We start from the raw sequence: 21,245 nt of genomic DNA, 5'->3' as shown, positions 1-21,245 counted from the left end.
TTTCGTTTCCCGATTTTTTTGCAACCAACTGTACATGATCAGTCAACAACGCTGATAATAATATGTAAGTGAAAAAATACGATCCTGCGACATAACACCACATTACACCTTAACACATTTTTATTACACCAATCAGACATGGACACTTTATCGTGTAAGAAATTAATAAATGGACAAATAGAGATAATCTGGATAGGTACATATTTTTAAAATTTGTTACTTATTTTTATAAGTATGAAACAGTGATTTTTATTTATTCATTTATTCCCTTCCATAAGTGTATCACATCTGGATGCTTTAGTTATTTATAGATAATAATATAAGACCAAGTGAATTCCTTTACATCACTTAACATTATTATTTATTTTTTCTACGTCAAGCCAAACTCCACCTTCTGCCATTATAATGAAACCTTTTTTGTGCAGTGTCAAAGGAACCCTAGTTTTTGGACTTAACTTGATCTTGTAGTTCTTCAATAACGTTACCAGACCAATTTTACTTTGTAGTACTGCAAAACGTAGACCTGCAGGACAGTAGTTATTCATTCGAAAATCAAGAATTTGTTGACGACGGTCTTACCTATACACAGACGAGGTCCTTCTCCGAACGGAAGCCACGTGAAAGCCGGCCTTGAACGCTTATTTTCCTCGGAAAAACGTTCAGGATCGAATTTTTCAGGATTCGGATAATATTTAGGATCATTATGTAAACCTAAAATCGGTATACCGACGTTTACACCTTTCTTCAAAGTTATCTGTGTGTCTGGTATTGTGTAATCCCTGCTGCATTTTCTCAAAATCATGGGAAATGGTGGATATTTTCTCAAAGTTTCTGAAATACACGTTCATTTAATATCAGCGTCCACTTTTTGTGGTCAATTTAATACTCACCATTTAGAACTTTATCCATGTATGTCAGTTCCATGATTCCATCGTATGTTAATTGATCGTCATGTTTTTCGAACATTCCATTGATTTCCTGTCTTAGTTTTTCTTGAATGTCAGGATGTCTGGCTATTTCGTACAACGCAAACGTCATGGTGGTTGACGACGTTTCGAATCCAGCCAAGAAGAAAATGAAAGCTTGTGCAGTTAATTCGTTCATTGTTAGTGCCTTTTCTTCTGATCTACCCTCTTCATTTAACACTTTACCGTCATCGGTCACAGCGCCTCTGTTCTTCAGTTGTATAAGTAGATGCATAAAATCTTTTCTGTACACGTTATTTTTTTCTCTGAACTCAACAGTATCTTTGACTGCTTTCATGAAAAATTCTTCGACATCCGGTTTGTTCTGTTTAAATTTAAACACTTTCAGTACCTGATGTGGCAGGGCAAATTGCAGCAGCGTCTTTATCTGTGACCGCATGTCCATTTCGAACACTCGTTTTCCGTATTTTCTGAATACTGAATTGGGATCCTTTAGGCTGTTACACTCCAGTCCGAATGCGATTGACCCGATTGCGTCTGTGGTGTACCGGCATAAAATATCTTTAATGTCTATCGGAATGCGATTCTTTGCTGATGCATCCATTAGTTCTTTCATACCGACGCCGCACTGGACCAGAGTCTGGAACATCATCTTCATTTTTCCGGATGTGAAGGTAGGTGTCAGTTTGACTCGCATATTTCTCCATTTTGCGTCTTCCAAGCTGAACAGGTGTGCGGAAAGGGGATCGTTGGCTTCATCGATGAAAGTGCCGTGGTTGACGAAGTGTTGAAAATCTATTTGCAGGACGTGTTTAATAAGTTCAGGATCGACGGGAACGTAAAACGGTTTTATCCCTACGTGAACGCCGCCGTGTTTCAAACCTCGACTTGTGAAGATTTTGTAAAAATCTTCGAATTGTTGACCGAGTGAGTAACGTCCTAGGATTAGTTGTTTTGAGTCACCAAAGGGTATTGTCGGATTTATGATAGGCAGGCCGGCCCTTTTCCAGTACGAGAATTTCCATTTTAAATAAGATACCAACACCACTACAATCGCAACTACCACTCCACAGATATCTAAATAATCGTACATAATATTCACGATTTTTGTCTTGGCACTATAACTAGATGATGTTAAGAAGAACACTGAGAAAAAGTCCGAACAGCCAAGAAATAAATGGTCATGCTATCAGCTCTGCTGACAAGATAACTTACACTAGATTAGCCAGTTGTACTTATAACATCGATTTAATTTATTTACTCAACCTTGAAACTGAACTCATCATTTTGGGACGTTTGAATGTCATTTTAATTCGCTTGCAATTAGAAAAATTATTACCATTAGAAAAGTATTTTTAACGACAAGAAAAGTGTCATATACAGATAAGAAATTTCTTAGTTAAAGGAAGCTGTTTTAATTCTGGTTAGAATCTATATTCTTAAATATAATCTGTTTCAAAATCAAAAATCCACCACCTGTTGAATTATGTTGGCAGAAACAAAGAAATCCCTAGAATAAGTTTCATTTTTTTGGGTTGGCCCACCGTTCCGCCAAAATTTGACATCGAACTGTTGAGTTTATTTACGTAACACAAAATAATTATTATGTACAAAAAGGTGGTAGCTACCATATCACACGTTTCGAGTGAAAAATTAAATGAGAATAAATAAAACACGATGAACTACGACCAAAACGACTGTCAACAGTTTTCTTTCATAACCCCAGTTTTTCCGACACTTGCAAACACATTAAAAACAAAAGTTGGCGACGTTGTCGGTTGTATTTTCGATGTAGAATCCAGTGTTGGTGGATTTTTGATTTTGAAACAAATTATATGTAATACCGTAGAAAAAAAATTAGGTATATGTAATACCGTGGAGAAAAACTTAAATTTAAAAAAAATTAAAACTGCTTTTATACGGTCCATAACATTAAAAATTCCAAAATTGGATTTGTGTTGATATATTGAGAAGAGGAAAAACTAATGGGATTTTATGTGTATAATTGATTTCATATAAATGTTCATCAAGTGAGCTGTGCATTTGTAAAAGCACCTTTAATTTAGTTACATTACAAAAGTCACATTTATGAAGGTCATATCCAATAAATCTTTACTTGGTAAAAATACAAAGACAAAAACAAATAAGAATTACTTTAATTCAATCAGTGTAAAAAGACGTAACATTGCTTTTGAAATCAGCAATGTTAAAATGGACAAAAACTAAAAAATTAATCAAATCGGGTTCGCGCAGAGCAAGCAACTTTGAAAGTTAAAGTCACCAGCTTTAGCTTTACTACCAACTGAAAATCAGATTTTCATGGCTTGCTTAGATGCACATTTATATAAAATTGAGTATAAAGTCCATTTTTTTTTAAATCAATTGTCAGTGTCAAAATTCCATTAAAGAACAGGCTGTATCACTCTAAAACCTTTCATTTCGGAACACCTCTATCGTAAAATCTCCCTAGATCAGGTTTGAGGTTATGTCAGTAATTTTCAAATGTCAGAAAAGTTTCAGGTGTAACCAAATTTTATACCAAAAGACAAGAAATAAAGACCATAATGACACTGAAAAGTGCAACTGAACATATACAGGAAAATGGGGATTTATTTAATGGGTAATATAAGCAATTTACCTATTCATCTTTAGAATCTAACCCGCAATCGTCTTCCGAATATGATTCTGCGGAAAGTTGAATTTTTATTGAAAGAATGTCCTCAATTGGTAGATTTCCCATCAATTATTTCCATTCCTCCCTAATCAGTTCCTCTCAGTGATAAACACCATTGGCCCATATATTAAAATTATAAAAGAAAATACCTCGAATATGTGTGCATCTTTACTGCAATTTAGCATGATAGGTATTTCTCTCTGCATTTCTTCACGTTATCTAATCATAGCCAATTTTTCTCGTTGTGTTAGATTCTTGCTTTCGGAAACTCATTTAACTTTTTATTTTTATTTAAATTGTAATTGCGGCTTCACTAGCGCAAGCGCCTTCACAATTCCCATCAATGACTGACATACAGTTGACATTTTACGTTGCCAACCTAATTACTATCAAATAACCAGTGGCTCATACCAACCTGACAACACTTTGACAATTGATTATTAAAAAAAACAGACTTTACATTTTTATGACAAAATTAGAAGAAATCACCCATTTTAACAGAAAAATCAAAATTAAAAAATTGAATGTCAAGTTGAGAGTTAGCTTGAGTATATAAATACCATTCACGATTGTTTTAAATTCGGACTATCTGTGAAAATCTGACATTTAGTTGGCAGTACTGTGATTTGTCATAATAAATTTATTTTAGGTTATAATTGAACCGAACATTGCTGCCAGTTTGCTACATTTTTTAAATAAGTGAACGCATTAAGAACAATAATTTCAAACTTTAATTGAAATGAAACATACAAATTTGTAGCGCAGTTCTCGTTTAAGAACATTCCTAATGTATTAATGTATTAATTTGAAAATGGGTAACTTATTACTACTAACTAAATTAATGATGGAATTGACAAAGCGAATATTTAAAAACGAAACGTTATATGACAGGACCTGACGCCAATCTAACAAAAAAATATCTTGGCCTGCTGCGTGTTTAAAAATGATTGTGGTATCGTAGGATGTCTGGATCGGAAAAAATAGTTTGCCACCTTTCCACGATAAGCTCCCGCACTAGACTACACCGAACATAACCTCCAAGCCGCTGGCAAGTGTCACATATCATTAATTTCTGCTATTCATTGCCTGTTGACAAAATTCAGAAATTCACAAGAAAATTAAATGATGCCTCGGGTTTACCTAACGAAGTCTAGTCAAAACATTTTATTATTCTGAGGAATTCTAATTGGTTTAAAACCATTACAAACTGCTTTAATTAATATTGTTTGTTTAATAAACCTAACCTCTCTTATACCTGTCATTTTGACGGTTCTTGATAGTTGGTATAACTTTTCTAGTGAGTATACGTCAAAATTGAACACTCAAATTGTCAAAACCTACTACGAAACCACAATAATTTTGGAAGGCGACAACCTTAGAATTAAACAAAATTAGAATTAAATCAGAGTACTTAACTAGTAACTAATTTTTGAAGAAAACCTTCACGATTTCAAAAATTAGTTAGTGATAAAAATTTTTTGCCTATCAAAAACGTTAGAATGATTAAAACTATCTCTCCGGAATCATAGCCTGCGTCCATTTTCTGAATCATCTGAATGCAACTAGGACCTTGCATCGGTGCACTTTCCTCATTAAAATGTTGCAATTACCGGCTTACACTAGAAGATGATAAAAACAAACAAAAACTCGCTTTCAAATTACAATCCGCGTCGTCCGTCCGATCCGTTTTATTCGACTCCTATAGCGAAGTATTTCGAAAATAAATTTGTCCAACTGTTTCCTGCCACATATGATGAATGCGCGTGAATCGTTATCGCTTCATCGTAATGAACCCTCAAGTGTTATATTTTTAATAAGACGGCCATTTTGTCTGCGCCTCCTCTGTAATGGTCGTCCGTCATTAAAATCGCTTTTTTGTGCTCGTCCACAGATACAATCGGGAGGTTCGTTTAGCAATTATAAAATCACCCTCTTCTGCATACATCACTGTGTAATTATCAGTCGGATGAGTCAAGCTCGTCATCGAATTATGGCCCGGCCTTTCACCAATAAGCATTTACTGATGGATTGGTGCCAGAGGGGGTAATATTTACATCCAGATACCACCCTCCAATCGCAAAGCAAAGAACGGAAATGCAAATAACTTAATATTTCATGCATAAAGTCGCTGACGGAACGGGGAGGATCGACGACGGCCGCCTCCACAAATATTTATATTAACACGACTGCAATAACTTTAATATAACCATGGGGATAATCCATTTTTCCGTATTCGATGGAACTTCTTGCGACCGATAAATAATAAATTATATCGTGCTGGATCTAGGAGAGATTTTTACCGGAAAAATTGAGTTTCACCAACTTTCACCTAAAGTGACTATCGAACTTTTTTCAGGAATATTTGCCCTTTCTATTGAAATTTATTGAGATCATATTGAAGTTTTCGTTTTTCAATCCCGACAGGATTTACATCTCTGAAGGAACTTGTGGAGAAGTCGCAAATTTCACCGATAATCCAGGGGTGATTTCCCTATGACGAAAATAAAATGCCTCGTTAACCCCACAAAGGTAAAGTGGGGACTTGTACTGTAATTACGAGATTTATCCTCTCGTTCTCATTTTTAAGTAGATGGAGCTGAAAACAATTTTCTAGTGGCGTCATTTTCAAACACACATTTACCCCCACTATATTTATTTTATTGAGTCTAAAGAGAAATCTTAATTTAGATAAAAAATTGAATTTTGAAGAAATCTCCGAGAAGCGGAGAAGCTTTTGATTTTTCGACTGAATCACCAAACGTTGGAGGTTTGACAGTTCGACAAAAATTAATTCATATTTTTTAATGTGAGGGACATGAAGGTGTAGCTTCGTGCACGTCGAGTTCCTAAGTCGCTGTTCCCTTAATCAGCAATCAATGATTAGAAGAAAGTTAAGTCTTTGAGTAGATTTTGTCGGTTAAAACCGCACACTTTGAAAGCATATCTCTTGGCTCTAACACAACAATGACAAAATAAATTGGATTAAGGCCATACCCTGCTAGTGACTTGTAGAGTTCCACAATAGCTCATCATTTCGACTTCCAATCTAACCGATTCTGAACCCTGGGGAGACGAGCTTTAAGGAATACAGCGTTAAAAGTGTTTACTGAACTGTCAGGTCCGGAAAATGTCTTCGAAAGCATTTTCCTTACGAGAACGTGAACACTTATCCAATCTCCTCTAACGTGAAAGACAGATCCGGATTTCGCACAATTTCTACATTTTTTTATCACAATCCAATCACTTATTTCCAGCGGGAATTCTTGTCTTGTTAGGTTAAAAGCAATATATCGACGTCGCGTAATTCTGCTGTAAAAACAACTTTTTCATTAATATGTAACAGTGAAAGATTGTCAGTTGTTACTGCGAATAAAAATTTACTCAATTCAGAGATGTTTCTTAATAGAGGAACACTTTTGTTTGATAACATTTTTTTATTTATATCGCGAGAATTTCGAAAGTGCCCTTGATAAAAAACCGAGACCGTTCATGTTAAACAAAGTTTGAAGAGGTGTGTCGCTGGAAAACCAGATATCCAATCCTAGTTTATGTACCCCACCTTGACAAAAGCAAATAAAATACACTCATAAAATTTTTGCTTCGGTCAATAAATAATCGAAAATTATTCAACTTCGGTGGTGTTAGCTTCTACGGTTACGAAGCAAATAAATGGAATTCCTTTTCTGGATGCTAAAATATTTAATATAATATGCATAAAATTCATTTACGTTGTTTTGGCATAATGGGAGGCCATGGAAATTTTGAATTTAATTTGGTATACTTCGTCCAGCGAGAGATTGGGAGATTTTAAATTGTATTAATTTAATCCAACACTACAAAGTGCACTAGAATACATTAATTACAGTATAATTTCAAGGCAAAAATGTTAGGTACTGCTTGAAGGATATATTTCAAATTTTACGTGCGCTAGGTATTACTTTCTCTACGTATCATTTTTATGTCAACCAATCTCTCGCTGGACGAACTTTAGTAATGCTGTCTGTTGAATTAGGTTATATTTTTTTTAAGTTTGAGGTTATAAATAGCATCAATGTCTAATGCATTGTTGTCAGTTTTACTAGTTTGCAATAGAAGAATGAGTATTATCATGTCAGGCACTTTAGTGATGGAAATCAAACAGTGTATCTAACGTTAAAAAAATAAATCATTGCTTCTCATTATGCCAAAACAATGGTGACATTGTTTATGTATTTATTTATGAGAATCATAAACAAACTATTGTAAAAAATCCAAGTGAATTAAATTTACTTCACTCTAGACCATTTAGCGATAATTGTTGATAATATAAATATTAATAATTAATTTTAGTGATTATAATAATAATTAAAAATACAATTATTATAAATATTGTTTGCCTTTTATTGTCATTAACGCGTAACTGCACATTTTGGGAAACATCTTTTTCCTGTTTATCAAAACGCATCTCTATCATCGACGCATGATGGCTCGCAGTTAATTGCCAATACGATTTAATGGATGAATCGATATCATGTCTTGTTATTTTTACAATTTGATTTTGCTACAACAGAAACCTCATTAGATTTGAAACAGCAACGTTGTTTGTTAAATGATTTGGTTCCTATTTTTTATGCTGTCCAGTTAGAAATTTGTTTTGTGCCTAAGGAACAGTTTTAAAAAAATAAGTTAAATAATTCTTGTAGTAATATACTTATTACATTTTTCAACATCTTACGTTATAATAATATACCTACGAGTACATACATATTATAATGAAAAAGCTAAGGTATAAATATCTTATTCAAGTTTACTAAATTTGTTAACCATTTCTTATTGTCAGGGACTTGCATTACAACCACCTTAAGTTGTTTCACTGATTGCTGGATTATAAGTATTATAATTATGTGACCAATTTTTGTTTCCAACTTGTAAAATGTTCAGTCAAACAGTTTACTGCGTCGCTAAATTGTACCTACACCTGATAAAATGTTCTTTCTTTCACATTCTTCATCCCATAAGTTGATAATTTTGTCGAATTCTTCCAACGTTGAACCAGAAGAACTAAAGAGCGCAACTCGGGTCGTTCTGCCGTTTAAAAAAATATCGTCTTCGAACGGACCAATACAGAATAGTGTATTATTGTTTGTATTTTTCTTGTAACATTTTTGCAATTGTGTTTTCGACATTTTCTTTGTAATCTTCACTACCTCATTTTTGCAAATTGAAACCAAAATCCTTAAAAAAGTTTCCGATTATAGTAGGTCTTGTACCCCTTTTCTTCACAAAAAACCCAAATTGTCTTCAGTATTGTAATGTAAATGTAATTTTTTGATTTCTTTGTATTCACTGGCGTTAAATCTTCTCTAAAATGTTTACAATTTATGCTGCCTTTCGCAGATGACGTTGTCACCTTACTAATAACTAAATAAACACAATAGAGATATTTAAGCAACAAATCATGGGTTGCCAAAATATAAATATTTTGTATAGCTATAAAAAGATGGTTAGAATTCTTTCTAAAGTTGATAAGTAGGTACATTAAGGGCCGGTTTCACCAACGTGAGTTAAATTTAACTACAGATTAAAATATATGAAAACATTGTTATAACAATAGGTAACTAAAGTAACGAAGCATTTTAACCTACAGCTAACGTTAATTGGCGTTGGTGATATCGGCCCTAAGCGAATATGTTGAAAGATAAATTAAAAACAATAAAAAAACCTATAAAAAATCGGCTTTCCTAAAGGAATTGTTCTACAATTAAAATATATACCGTGAGATCATTTAAATTAAAGTAGGTGTTTTTTTTCTACGATTGCCGATCCCGCCAGTTGAGTCGCGGTGTAAATTAGAGGTTATGTAAACATTTTCACCTTTAGGGTTCTCATGTTCAATCTTTTTGATTTAAAAGAAATGAAGCACCAGAAAATAATACAATTTTATTGACAATCCTAGAAAATGTTCAGTGTTCTCCCCTGGCTTGAATACAACTGTCAACTCGCCGTTTCATATTTTGTATTGAATTTTGACAATTCAAATCAAGTTGTCAACAGTGTTGCCAATCTAATTTCAGTCATAGACTACTTTAATTATAAATTTAAATGATCTCACGGTATTTTAAGAATTAGTAGGCATAAGGAAATGAAATACGTAAATGAATAAATGTTTGAAATTTATTTTATTCATTTCAAAGAATATTTTTAATGGTATGAAATTATGTAGCAGAAACTATTAAGACAAAAAATTTCTTTTACGTAAAACATAAAATAAAAATAAATCGACTCTATTCATATTAGAGTAAATAAAATTTAGATTAGACTGATACTGATAGGTGCAACTTTTCTTTACTTTTTTTACATTCCTATACCTGTTGCCCTTAAAAAAATAAAAAATAAAATTTTTATCTACACATTCTTGCAGAAGGGAAAAAAGCGAATATTTTTACCATTGGAACGTTTTCATTATATCTTGTAATTTTCAAGACATAAGCAAAAAACCAAGAAAGTTCCAATATTTAGGGGATGATTTCAATGCTTTTAAATATGCAGCAAATTTTTTGTGAGCGTTTATCCTTTAGTGCGGTCTACAACCTAGATTCCGGGAGTAGGTACAGTAGGTACAGTTTTTTTCTTAATTAACTGAAAATTTATTTATGAAGGGCAAGAAAATACGTTTTTCTAAATAGTATGGTTAAGATAATTCAGACAAAAATGCCATTGACAAAATTTACATAATTTACATAATTTTAAAAATTGCAATCATTTCCAGTTCTCAAGTAAAATAACAGTCGTTTTAATCGTTAAAAAATTCGGTGACTCTTATTTGTAATAATTTATTCTGATTTATGGACTAGAAGACTTTAAAATTCAAAAACCTAACTAAATATGACTGAAAGCTTTAGAAATCATTGAAAGTTTTGATTTGATAAATTAATACATAATGATTTTCACCAATTTTCTTTTTTTTCTTCATATAGACTTCTTCAATTTGTCATAATTTTGCAGCAAAAATGCTTATTGTAGATTATATTTTAGATTAGATATTTATAATAATATAACATTCTGAGGTAAATCTTTGCCGGCTCTGCTAAACGAATCGTTATTTTCATACGCCTACTTATAAAATCAAATCAATCGTGATTTCACCGTCTTCAGATGTTATCGGAAATGAGTCCTGACACCCACAACCCCTCTATAAAGACACATCATAGAGTCCTGTATTTCCCCTCCCACATCACCATCTACTCTCATTAGAGTAATTGATGGCGTCGACTGTTGTGACAGCGATAGAACAGATTGATCAGATTGTATTTCACTATTTCACATTCAGACATGATTTATTTTACACGTGTTTTGTTTCGCTTTTAGTATTTTCAAATAATCCACCGTAACGACGTATTTCCTTTCCGTTTCTATAATGAACGATTCAGGACTGTTGTTTTCGAAACGTCAAAACAGACGTTTTTGATTCGACGAGATTTTCTAAAGGGTCTCTCATTGCCAAAAACAAAAGACTTCAAAAAGGACAGGCCAGGGTGAAAGCGTAATGTTTCTAAATTAAGTCTAACGATCCTCTCATAATTAAAATTTTTCCCACTGAAAAATCGCCATATTTTGTTTGTTGTGAAAAGTCTCTTTTCTATCGGATTGTCCTCAACAGTGTGCATGAATTGAATGCTGAATACTCCGTGTTCACGTAACATGTCATCATCATGCGTTACGTGTGTGCACCTTGGATCTACCAAGTCGTCCATTGGCTGGCGTACATCAGAAAGAAACTGCCGGATTGGTCGAAACGATGCTTTTAATTTATATTCCCGGTGCCTGTGAGAGATGTTTAATGTGCAGTCACTCATTTGTAAATTGGTGTTTTTTTTGTCGAAGCGCAAATAAGGGAGTAGACGTTATGCCTGGTTGACAGTAAGGGAAACATAGGCGGTCTCCTTCATATTCTGGTGCGGTACAGTCTCCGGAAGAAGTTAATGAAAGATAAAAGTAGTTCAATAAATGAGTCAAGCATACGACAGATAGAACAATTAATTAATTAAAAGAATTTATACAAATTAAGGTATGTTTGCCATTTACATTTACATAATTTCAAATATAATAATATATAATAAATTATGTTTAACAAGATATAAATATTCCCATTAATTTATCTAACATTGAATTTTAAGCGACTGTTTTATTAGTGTTAAGGAAAAGATGTAGTAATTTAACTAACTTCATTAAACATGGTGTTTGCCTTGTAAGAGCAACGTGAACCTATGAATTTTATAGCTTATTTTCTTTAAAACGGTTGATTATTTAATTTCATATCTAGCCGGCTATGTCTCCATTTTATTATAAGTATTACGATTTATAACATAATTTAAGAAAAGAATAGAAGAACAGAATTGAAAAAAAAAGAAACTGTATTGATAACATAATTACATTACATTTTTAATTTACAATACAAAAATGTCCGATAATAATGCGGAATCTGGAAAAGTGCCCCGAATGCTTGCAGCGTTTCCACGTTGAATGGCAAGGGAAATCCTCTCAAAAAGGAATTTCTTTGATTTTGAATCGCCTGATTCCGCGATAAGTCGGTTTCCGATTGAAAAAATAATAGACAAGTATAAATTTTGGAGATATTACTCGTATAAGAACTATTTTTTATTTTTTCGGTTTACAACGTTCTACAGCATTATTCTTCGTTGAACTATTTTTTAAACAGACCAAATTTTATTTGAAATAAATTTTTTGAATAATTTATAGTTCATTTATGATTCATTAAGTTATTTAGTGTTTTAGACGTTATGAAAATAAAAAAATTAATTACTACCTTCTAATTAGTGAATATGTAATTAACTATTAAAGTGAAATTAACTGTTTGCTAGTGAAGACATTAAGTATTAAAAATGTTTGAAATATTCGTTGTTTTTTTATATAAAAATAACTTTTTGTTAAAACCGACTGGAAGGTCCCGGTCACTCTTATTCAAATAAAACAATTAAACAATAAAACAACATGAGAGTTGAAGAGAAAGGAATATAGAGAAAGGTTTTATTTTTTACCTAAGAAATTCAAATAATAACTTGGTAAAATTGATAGTCTTATTACTTATACATACTTGGAAGAGCAACGTAGTTGAATGGCGCCACCCCAGTTATTATTATCGTTAGGATTGTTATCATTGTATCTGATTTATTTTCTGCTAATAACTGTTATTTTGTAATTTGCTGAATTTGAACTGCAATTATCAAGTAAAGACAATATTATTATTATAAATAAAAAATTTCAAAAATTTGTTACAGTCTAGGACTGGTTTACAAATCTATGAGTGGCATGATGACCAACTCAATAGACCGGGACCAATGACTTAACGTGACTTCCGAATCACGAAAATTAACACTGATCAACAGCCAAAATGTTTTCTGAACACAAAAGCTAATTTAGATTAATAACTACCTGATAATTACGAATGTAACAGCAAAAAATGTTCAGTTCAGTTTTCATCATATACAGCATATCCCACAAGTGCCTCCTCAGAGAAAAAAAGGAAGTACATATGTGGATAAATGTGACGTTCTGAATTTTAAAGAAAAAAAGTCCTATCTCAAGCGATAATTGAGAAAAAATTCTAAACTTAACCAATCCGAGTTGAGCACCGTGAAGGTAGGATGACCACAATTTTGCGTTGCCGGGGTTTCCAAGTAAATTTCCAAGTAAACTTTTCGCTGATTGCTGCGATATCAATAATTATTATTTTTGCTGTCTAGGAAGGAACCTGTACGATTTTTTAATAATACCTGAGGACGAGCTTCTGGGATTGGTGAAATTGAAAACTTTATAATATTGAGCTTATTTGAACTACCGGAAAATGTATTTTAATCATCTTGGGGTCTCCTTTGTGGCACATGCATGTTTTTATGGAGAGACAGTTCTGAACAGACTGTATAGAAACACTTACAATTTTTCTCTTAATATTAGTTAGAGGTAGATTTATACTTATTGCCACATTATATTTTTTTTTGCATTAGAAAAAAACCCTGAACAATATTGTTACTTTCTCTGCATATGATACAAACGTGGGACTTGCAAAAAACTTTGTCAAGAACAAAAACAAAGAAGCTCAGCTTTCAACTGCCTCTAGATGAAAACAAACGAAGTGGTCTAATGCTAATGCCCGATTTCTGAAACGGCCCAATAACTAATTGTCCGATTAAATCAAGCATTGCTATAGAAACGCTAGAAAGTAACCAATCACACTGCATGATTTTTGTTTTTATCTGAGAGTTAATTAACTGCCCAGTTAAATTTGTTTCAAGAAACCGGCCCTTAGACGGCCTGAAATTAATAAAAAATTACAATACAGACAATACAGCATAATAATTACAGGGTTATTCTAAATGATTGTAGTCGAAGTAGGCCATGCCCATGTTATTACATTTTTGCCGCTTTCATGTGAACTGTCAGTTTTGTCGCTATCACTGTCATTTTTCAGGTGAAAAGTGCGGTGATGAGATTTTTATTTATTTTTGTTAAAAACGATTGAATCCAGAAATATTGAGTTGTTTTGCAATCAATTTAAATCCCGTGTGTGAACGGTGTGTACTCACTTATTCACATCATTTTGATGTTTTTTTATGTGGAGCGGCAATCGTAAATTTTAAATTCACTTTTCACGCCTACTTCAAATACAATCATTTAGAATAACCCTGTATATTCTAAATTAGAGCGAATTATTTTTTATTTAATTGAATTTAGAGTGGTTAAAACCGAAGTTAAAACATAAAAAAAATACTTTCATTGAAGAATCAAATTTAACGTTAAAATTTGTTGGACAGACGACATAAACATTGGAGCCTATAAATTTTTAGGAGAGTTTGAAAACTCATAACCTGACTTATACGATATGACGTCTCAGTGGTTTCAATTTGTCTTGAATTTTAAGTTGTTACACTTAAAAATAATAGTTATGTATTCTATGAATGGATTATAAGGCAAATAAAACTCGCGAAAATGTTTAGGCACGAGGCCGCACGACCGAGTGTCTAAATTTTCAATCATGTTATTCCTTTATTTTTTTGGAAAATTTTTATTTGACATTTTCAAATGACGTTTGTCATTTTACGAAGAATTAATTTATACCAGGAAGTCATGGAACGGTTGCTATTTATTTACGATTGTTTTGTCGACCCCAAAAATAGAAAATATTGGCAAGACGGAAATACTTGCAGAAACTGAAAAAGCGACCTTAGAGTCATTGCCGAGAAAGAATTTGCTAACTTTATTAATCGGAAAGAAAAAAAAAAGGAGTGTGACATCAGTGATAACTGATAACCGAAGAAGTCCTATCGGTGTAATTCTTCAATGTCAGTAAAAAGTATGTACTATCGGCGCCAACGAAATGTGAACGAATTTCTGGTGCCATAGAAACGTCTTCTGTTTTGTTCTACATTAAATAAAACTTTGTTCACTGGCGTACTACAGTGAGCGGCAAAAGTATGGAATAAATTCCTTAAAAATTAAATAATTTTTTTTTCAAAAAAATCTTTGGGCAGGTCTATTTTAGTTTATAAAAATACATGTTTTAGTACCAAAGAAAATTCCAAGCAGTCATTTGTTTTCGAGTTATGACGTCATCGATAGTTTTTTTAAATGGAAACCCCCTATTTTTTTTTCTTGATTCTGATAGCCCTTTTAATTGTCTAAATGACAGTGTAAAAATTTTCTTATCTTACATAAGGAAATTTTTGAGAAAAAAAATAATAAAGTTGGAAAAAATAAATTTAATAACGAACAAAAACAAGTCTAAAAAATCAAGTGGGTAAATCAAACAGTCAAATGTTACTGTCAATTTCATTCGTATGTGTTATTTGTTTTACAAAACGTTTTCATTTAACAGAAACACAACGTATAGAAATTTTAATTTTGATTGGGTGCTGGGATGAAACTAAAACAGGGGGAATTTCTTCATAAACTTGATTTTTGTCAACAAGCTGGGGGATGGCAATTCGAACATTTAATTCCATAATTTTAAGTACTTACTAACACAGTTTTTGACTTGTTTTTGTTCGTTATAAAATTTATTTTTTCCAACTTTTTTATTTTTTTTCTCAAAAATTTCCTTATGTAAGGTAACAAAATTTTTATACTGGTGTTTAGATAATTAAAAGGGCTATCAGAGTCAAGAAAAAAATAGGGGGTTTCCATTTAAAAAAACTATCGATGACGTCATAACTCGAAAACAGATGACTGCTTGGAATTTTATTTTGTATTAAAATATGTATTTTTATAAACTAAAATTGACCTGTCCAAAGAATTTTTTGAAAAAAATTTTGTTTAATTTTTAATGAATTTATTCCATACTTTTGCCGCTCACTGTATATGCATGGAAGTTAAGAAAAGATTTCTATTACCTATAACTTTCTATTACAATTTTTACAATTTTGTTGAGTTTGGCAACAGCCCTCGCTTTTCCCATATCGGTCAAGTGTCGTGGCAGGTATATTGTTTAAAAATAAATTAAATCTGTTGACTAATTATGTTTGTGAAAATTGTCACAAATCTGTCACATTAACGCACGCCTATGATTAATGCTTCAACACACACTAGGAAAATTTGGCGTTCACATTTCGATGGCGCCGATAGTACCTTCATCGTCGTAGACAAAATTCTCCATGTAAAAAGCAACTTTGAAACTGCACCGAAACTTCTGTTGAGACTACAATTCCATCTACTATTATTGCAGTTAATTTGTTTTCGCCACTGAAGCAAAAAAAGACCGATAATATTTTCTTTTTTAAAAAGAAACAACATCACTGTTTTGTCTGTTAATGTAAATATTAATGTAAATCTTAAGAAGTAGATCTAAATAAAGTTATTCTGATTTTAAGTGCTATAGTGTCTTATTACTTATAAGACACTAGCGTCTTATAACTTATAGCATAAGACATTAGTGTTTCATTAATCCCATAAGACGTCTCAAAACAGTAGAATTATGATCTCATAATGTATTGGTTGTGGATAAAATGTATTAAGCAACTACCCAATACAAATATATGAGTCAAAAGAATATGACGGAGTAAGAAATATATGTACCTAATTAATCGAATCTTAGCTGCGTATCGAGAAATTTCTTCCAACATAATACTTATTGCAACCATGAGCGTTATTTATTTTCGTATTTAGATAATTTTTTGCTTGTTTTTAACATTTAATTCTCTTGTATGAATGAATTAGCGTTAGAGCAATACCTACAGGTGAACTTTAATATTGCTTACTCTGTGGAATGTAATTGTGATTGATTGTCTAAGAAAACTTGTTGTCAAATATTAAATCTGTCGTGTACAGAATACTCTACATCAAGATGATCTAATAAACAATATATTCGACACAGCTCAAACTGTAGTTTTGGAAATGCTTGAAAGAGCAGAAATTAATATTATTAGAAGAGTTGAGGTTTGCAGAGATCACCACGTAGAAAATGTTCTATTTCATTTATTGTTTTACAAGTTTGTATATTTTTGTATCATTACTGACTTTAGTATTGCCATTAACGTGATGATTTTGTTTGATTGTTGTTTCTTATTTCCATTATAAGCATTATTGGAATAAATTCAATATATCCAGAAAAGGAAAAATCTCTTCGAGAAGTTGAGAGTGAGAGTGAAGTTGAAATCTTTTCATATTTTCATTTGTTTTGTCTCTACTTAATAACGTAACGTGCGTTTAAACAAATTTGTAGTTAAATATCCTGGTGCTGGTAGGACGGAAAAATAGAAATCAAGGATCATTAACAGGTATTTCAGAAATCTTTGAAAGATTAAATGATTATACCTAAAGGATCTGTCAACCAAAAAGACAACCTACCTTCGAAAAAGAGAGAGAAAACCACGGACTTCTTGACCACAAGTTTATCTAAACATTCCTTACTATTGGCAAATTTTGGGACACTCTGTAGATGCAGATAACAAAAATGTAAAGTTTATATTTTTATCTCTCAGTTTGTCTATTTAAATTTTTTTATGTTTATGTGAAGGGATTTTGATAAATGTCATAACTTGTCAAAACGAAACGTCAAGCTGATTTTCAAGATTTTAAGCGATTTGGAGCCTTTAAGGGGCTCGTCGAACAAAAGAACGTTGTATTCAACTCATTCGTGGTAAATTGGGCTTTTTTGGCACTCGTGGCTCTTTAAAACTGGCCCACTCATGCCAAAAAAAGCCCAATTCACACACGAACTCGTTAAATAAACTACTATTGCAGTTTAAGTTTATCAAAACAATATTTTTTATCAGTACTTACTAAGTATGTACATTGTAAAAATTCGAACGAAAGAAAAAATAATTCGTAACTTATATGTATGTATGTGGGACATTAATTTTGATGAGAACTGTATTTGACTTAACGACACATTTACATACGGTACGAGTATATGTAAAGGGGATGTCGGCGCAGGTAAGCTGTTAGTTTTATTCTTAGCATATAAAATTATGCTTGGTAAAGGTGTTTTGTTACAACCCCTGAATAATCTCTTTTAAAATTCACAAATTCAGCGATAAAAGAGCAAAATAAAACCCAATATTTCTATTCATTCATAAGAAAAGTAAATTTAATGACTTTAATTTGGTCTACCCTTTCAAAAGTTTCACATTAATGAATTGGTAAATGAATAAGTGCGGAACTGAAATAATGAGTATCGTTTCTTTAAAATGATTAAACTTTCTTACTAAGGGTCGATTCATAAAAGCCGCGACGTAATGATATATAATATATTCTCTTTGATGTGGTATTAAATTTTTCCACCCTTGCAGACTCTGATGATCTTCATTATTTTTAAGGATATCATATGATAGCGTTCGCCTCGCCTTTCTTAAATAAATCATGTTTTCATTTGAAACATTAGCGAATTGTCTTAAAAATTTTCACCGATTATTCATAATCATAATTATTGTCCTTTAAGGATAATCGCGAGAATGAGGACGATCATTCGACAATCATGAAACTGCGTGATGGAAGCGTTTAAAAGTTTAAAACAATACGTGACGAATAAGATGAAAATATCAAGAGATTGTGACGAACGTGTCGTTAAGGTATAACGAGGGTGAAATTTGTGAAAAAAAAATTAGTGTGGAACGATCTGTTCTGGCGCGGTTTCTAACTGTTACCTCGTAAGTTAACAAGCCTACCGCGATTTCAACACGATTCCAGTTCATTTCCGAAACAAATGATTGTAATTTAATATCCAAGCCGGAGTTGATCGGGGAAATAAGTCGAATTACTGATGAACCGTATCGTCGAATCAGAAAAACGAGGTATTATTACGATACTCCCTCTGTAATAGCGTCGAGGATTTCTTATGATGGGCTTTTTAATTAATTTCGACCTTAAAAGAATCGCTGGAAACGACGGAACGAAAATTATGGAAATAAAGAATTTAGAAAATTCACACATTCAGTAACAGAAGCATAGTTTAAATTGGAAACTTCATTGTCTTACTGAAGATTTAAATTAAAAAAGAAAAATGTTGTCCGATCCTCAGATCTTATAATAAAAATACATTAACCCAAATATCCTTAATAATACCAAAGAAATGTAAAACTTTAGAAATTGTTGCAACTTATCAACCGCTGAAAATTACACTTATGATATCGAAAATAGTTTTTTTGTGCAACCGTACGCGAAACGAGCATTTCGCGTACCTAAAACAGGCCGCGAAATCCAATTTCGCGGCCGTTAAAGTAAACGTCATTTTAATATTTGGTAGAAATCAGAGTTTCCATGGAAGATTGCCGTTTAGATTTTTTTCTGGTATCAATAAACCCCAGAATTTTTAGAGTTTGCTTCCCACTTATTTTTATTTCTTATTTCCTATTTCGTTTCGTATTACCACTGAAATGTTAACCCCTCAACAAAAATTTCCAGTTAGTCATTTCTGTCAAACAAAAACTCTTCTGCCTCCTGCGTTGCGTAACACGAAACGAATAATATTCCTGCTGCCTCTGGTTGTCCTTTTAGCCTTAACGAAGGCTTATAAACGTACTAATAGTCATCGTACGTGCCTCTCTCCGTCCAATGAAGAAATCAGTTAATTTGGACACTCGGTGACATCTGCCCCCTAGAGCGCGTCGCACAGCATGGAAGTAGTTAAGCGTTGCGACGGTAACATCGTCGTCGAATTTTCTATATAGGGAACGCGTGTGCCATCCTGTCACGTTAGCGAATGGCCGTTTATTAACTTTGTTACATTGTTAGTTACTTGTTCGCAAATTACCGGAACCCGTTTGCCTAGGCACGTATTCCCACCGCATCGAAGGGATGCTTTCATAAATGACATGTCACAGTCATATTTAGCAAATATTTCAATCGGCTGTTTGGAAGGTTTTCTTCGTCATTATGGCACGCATGCACGTCGATTGGCAGATTAGTCTAATAAGTGGAGCCGATGAGATAGCGATCTATACAATTGCGACAGTGTTAACAAGGCTTTCAGCTATTTCAGTCAAAATGCAATTTATGCCACATGTTTCTGTATAGATATTCCACTATCTTCAGTTTGTGGTAAAAAAAGAAAAAAGAAAAACTAGACCCATCTATATAAAAAACACAATAAAAAGGCAATGTACAATTTTTTCACCAAATATAATGTAGTACCTAACCAATGTAAATACGTAAATTAAAATTATTTGGCAAAATCAAAAATATTTAGTAAAATGGCGAAGTAGCAAAAGCAGATATTTAAATTAAATTTTTGTGAGAGGTTATACTGCACTTTTTAAGTATAAAATATTCAGAAAAAGAATACATATCTAAGATTACATGCCCAGGGTGGGGCATCGGTTACGCACAGGCGAGAATTCGCCACTTCTCATTAATTAAAATTGGCGATATTCTATATACCTAACTAATTATTATATGTACAGGGTGTCCCAGAACTCGCGGATCAAATTTACAGTGCGTTTTCCTTGGTGATCACTGAAAGCAATAGCGTTTAAAAAAAAGGACAGGGTATAATCGATTTTTTGTAATGAATAATTCAAGTTGACCAATTAGAAGGACGCTGTTAATTTGAATTTCACGTAAATTTAACCAAAGGTTTGAATTGCCTAGCAACATAATTCTAGTAAGAATGGTACGGAATTTCAAGTAAATGTTTGGGCAACTGTGAAGATTTTGACAACGTCAAGTTATAATTTGATTCGAAATTGTCAAACTTCGTATTGAAATCATATATACAGCTGCAGAGTATGCCGAAATGCTCATAATTTATGGAAAGTGCCCGCGCAATGCACGTGAGGAAGCAAGGGAATATGCAATACGTTTTCCACGACGTTTGCCATATCCAAATTATAACGTATTTCTATGGTTGGTGTACCGTGCTCGAGACACTGGGTCCTTGGTGCCTACCTGACAAGAAATTGGTGGTCCCCCGCGAGAAGTTAGAACGCCAGAGACTGAAGATGCTGTTCTTCAGTCCTTTGATGACGACGGCAGAAGAAGTATATTTGAAAAACCATATTTACCGCGAACCTATCAATATTTTAGAAGAACTAAATAACCAAATTCACGAAACACTGGCTACTGTTATTCCTAATGTGCTTAGACTGGCAAGGGAAAATTTAATAAAACGAGCTCGCCTATTCCTTCAGATGAAAGGTGGTCAATTTGAACACATG

At 32.8% G+C, this 21,245-nt stretch overlaps 1 protein-coding gene across 1 annotated transcript; it reads right to left on the bottom strand.

Moving 5' to 3' along the window:
* Nucleotides 1–246: 246 nt before the first annotated feature.
* On the bottom strand, nucleotides 247–2,158 carry LOC138133432 (probable cytochrome P450 6a17). The gene is made up of 3 exons (XM_069051337.1): nucleotides 891–2,158; nucleotides 580–831; nucleotides 247–523 (listed from the first exon to the last, which is right to left on the bottom strand). Exons 1-3 carry the CDS (start codon nucleotides 2,017–2,019, stop codon nucleotides 345–347), a joined length of 1,560 nt encoding a protein of 519 aa, XP_068907438.1. The 5' UTR covers nucleotides 2,020–2,158; the 3' UTR covers nucleotides 247–344.
* Nucleotides 2,159–21,245: the final 19,087 nt, after the last annotated feature.

The sequence above is a fragment of the Tenebrio molitor genome, chromosome 6, assembly GCF_963966145.1.
Source record: "Tenebrio molitor chromosome 6, icTenMoli1.1, whole genome shotgun sequence".
In the NCBI taxonomy this organism is placed as follows: domain Eukaryota; kingdom Metazoa; phylum Arthropoda; class Insecta; order Coleoptera; family Tenebrionidae; genus Tenebrio; species Tenebrio molitor.
Note: the sequence above shows the minus strand (reverse complement) of the source record. Positions and strands in the feature narration are given on the sequence as shown.

Coding starts and splice junctions, on each gene's coding strand:
- LOC138133432 (XM_069051337.1), bottom strand. CDS start 2,019: ATGTACGATTATTTAGATATCTGTGGAGTGGTAGTTGCGATTGTAGTG. Junction 832..890: donor CATGGATAAAGTTCTAAATG/GTGAGTATTAAA, acceptor CGTGTATTTCAG/AAACTTTGAGAAAATATCCA. Junction 524..579: donor AGGACCTCGTCTGTGTATAG/GTAAGACCGTCG, acceptor ACTGTCCTGCAG/GTCTACGTTTTGCAGTACTA.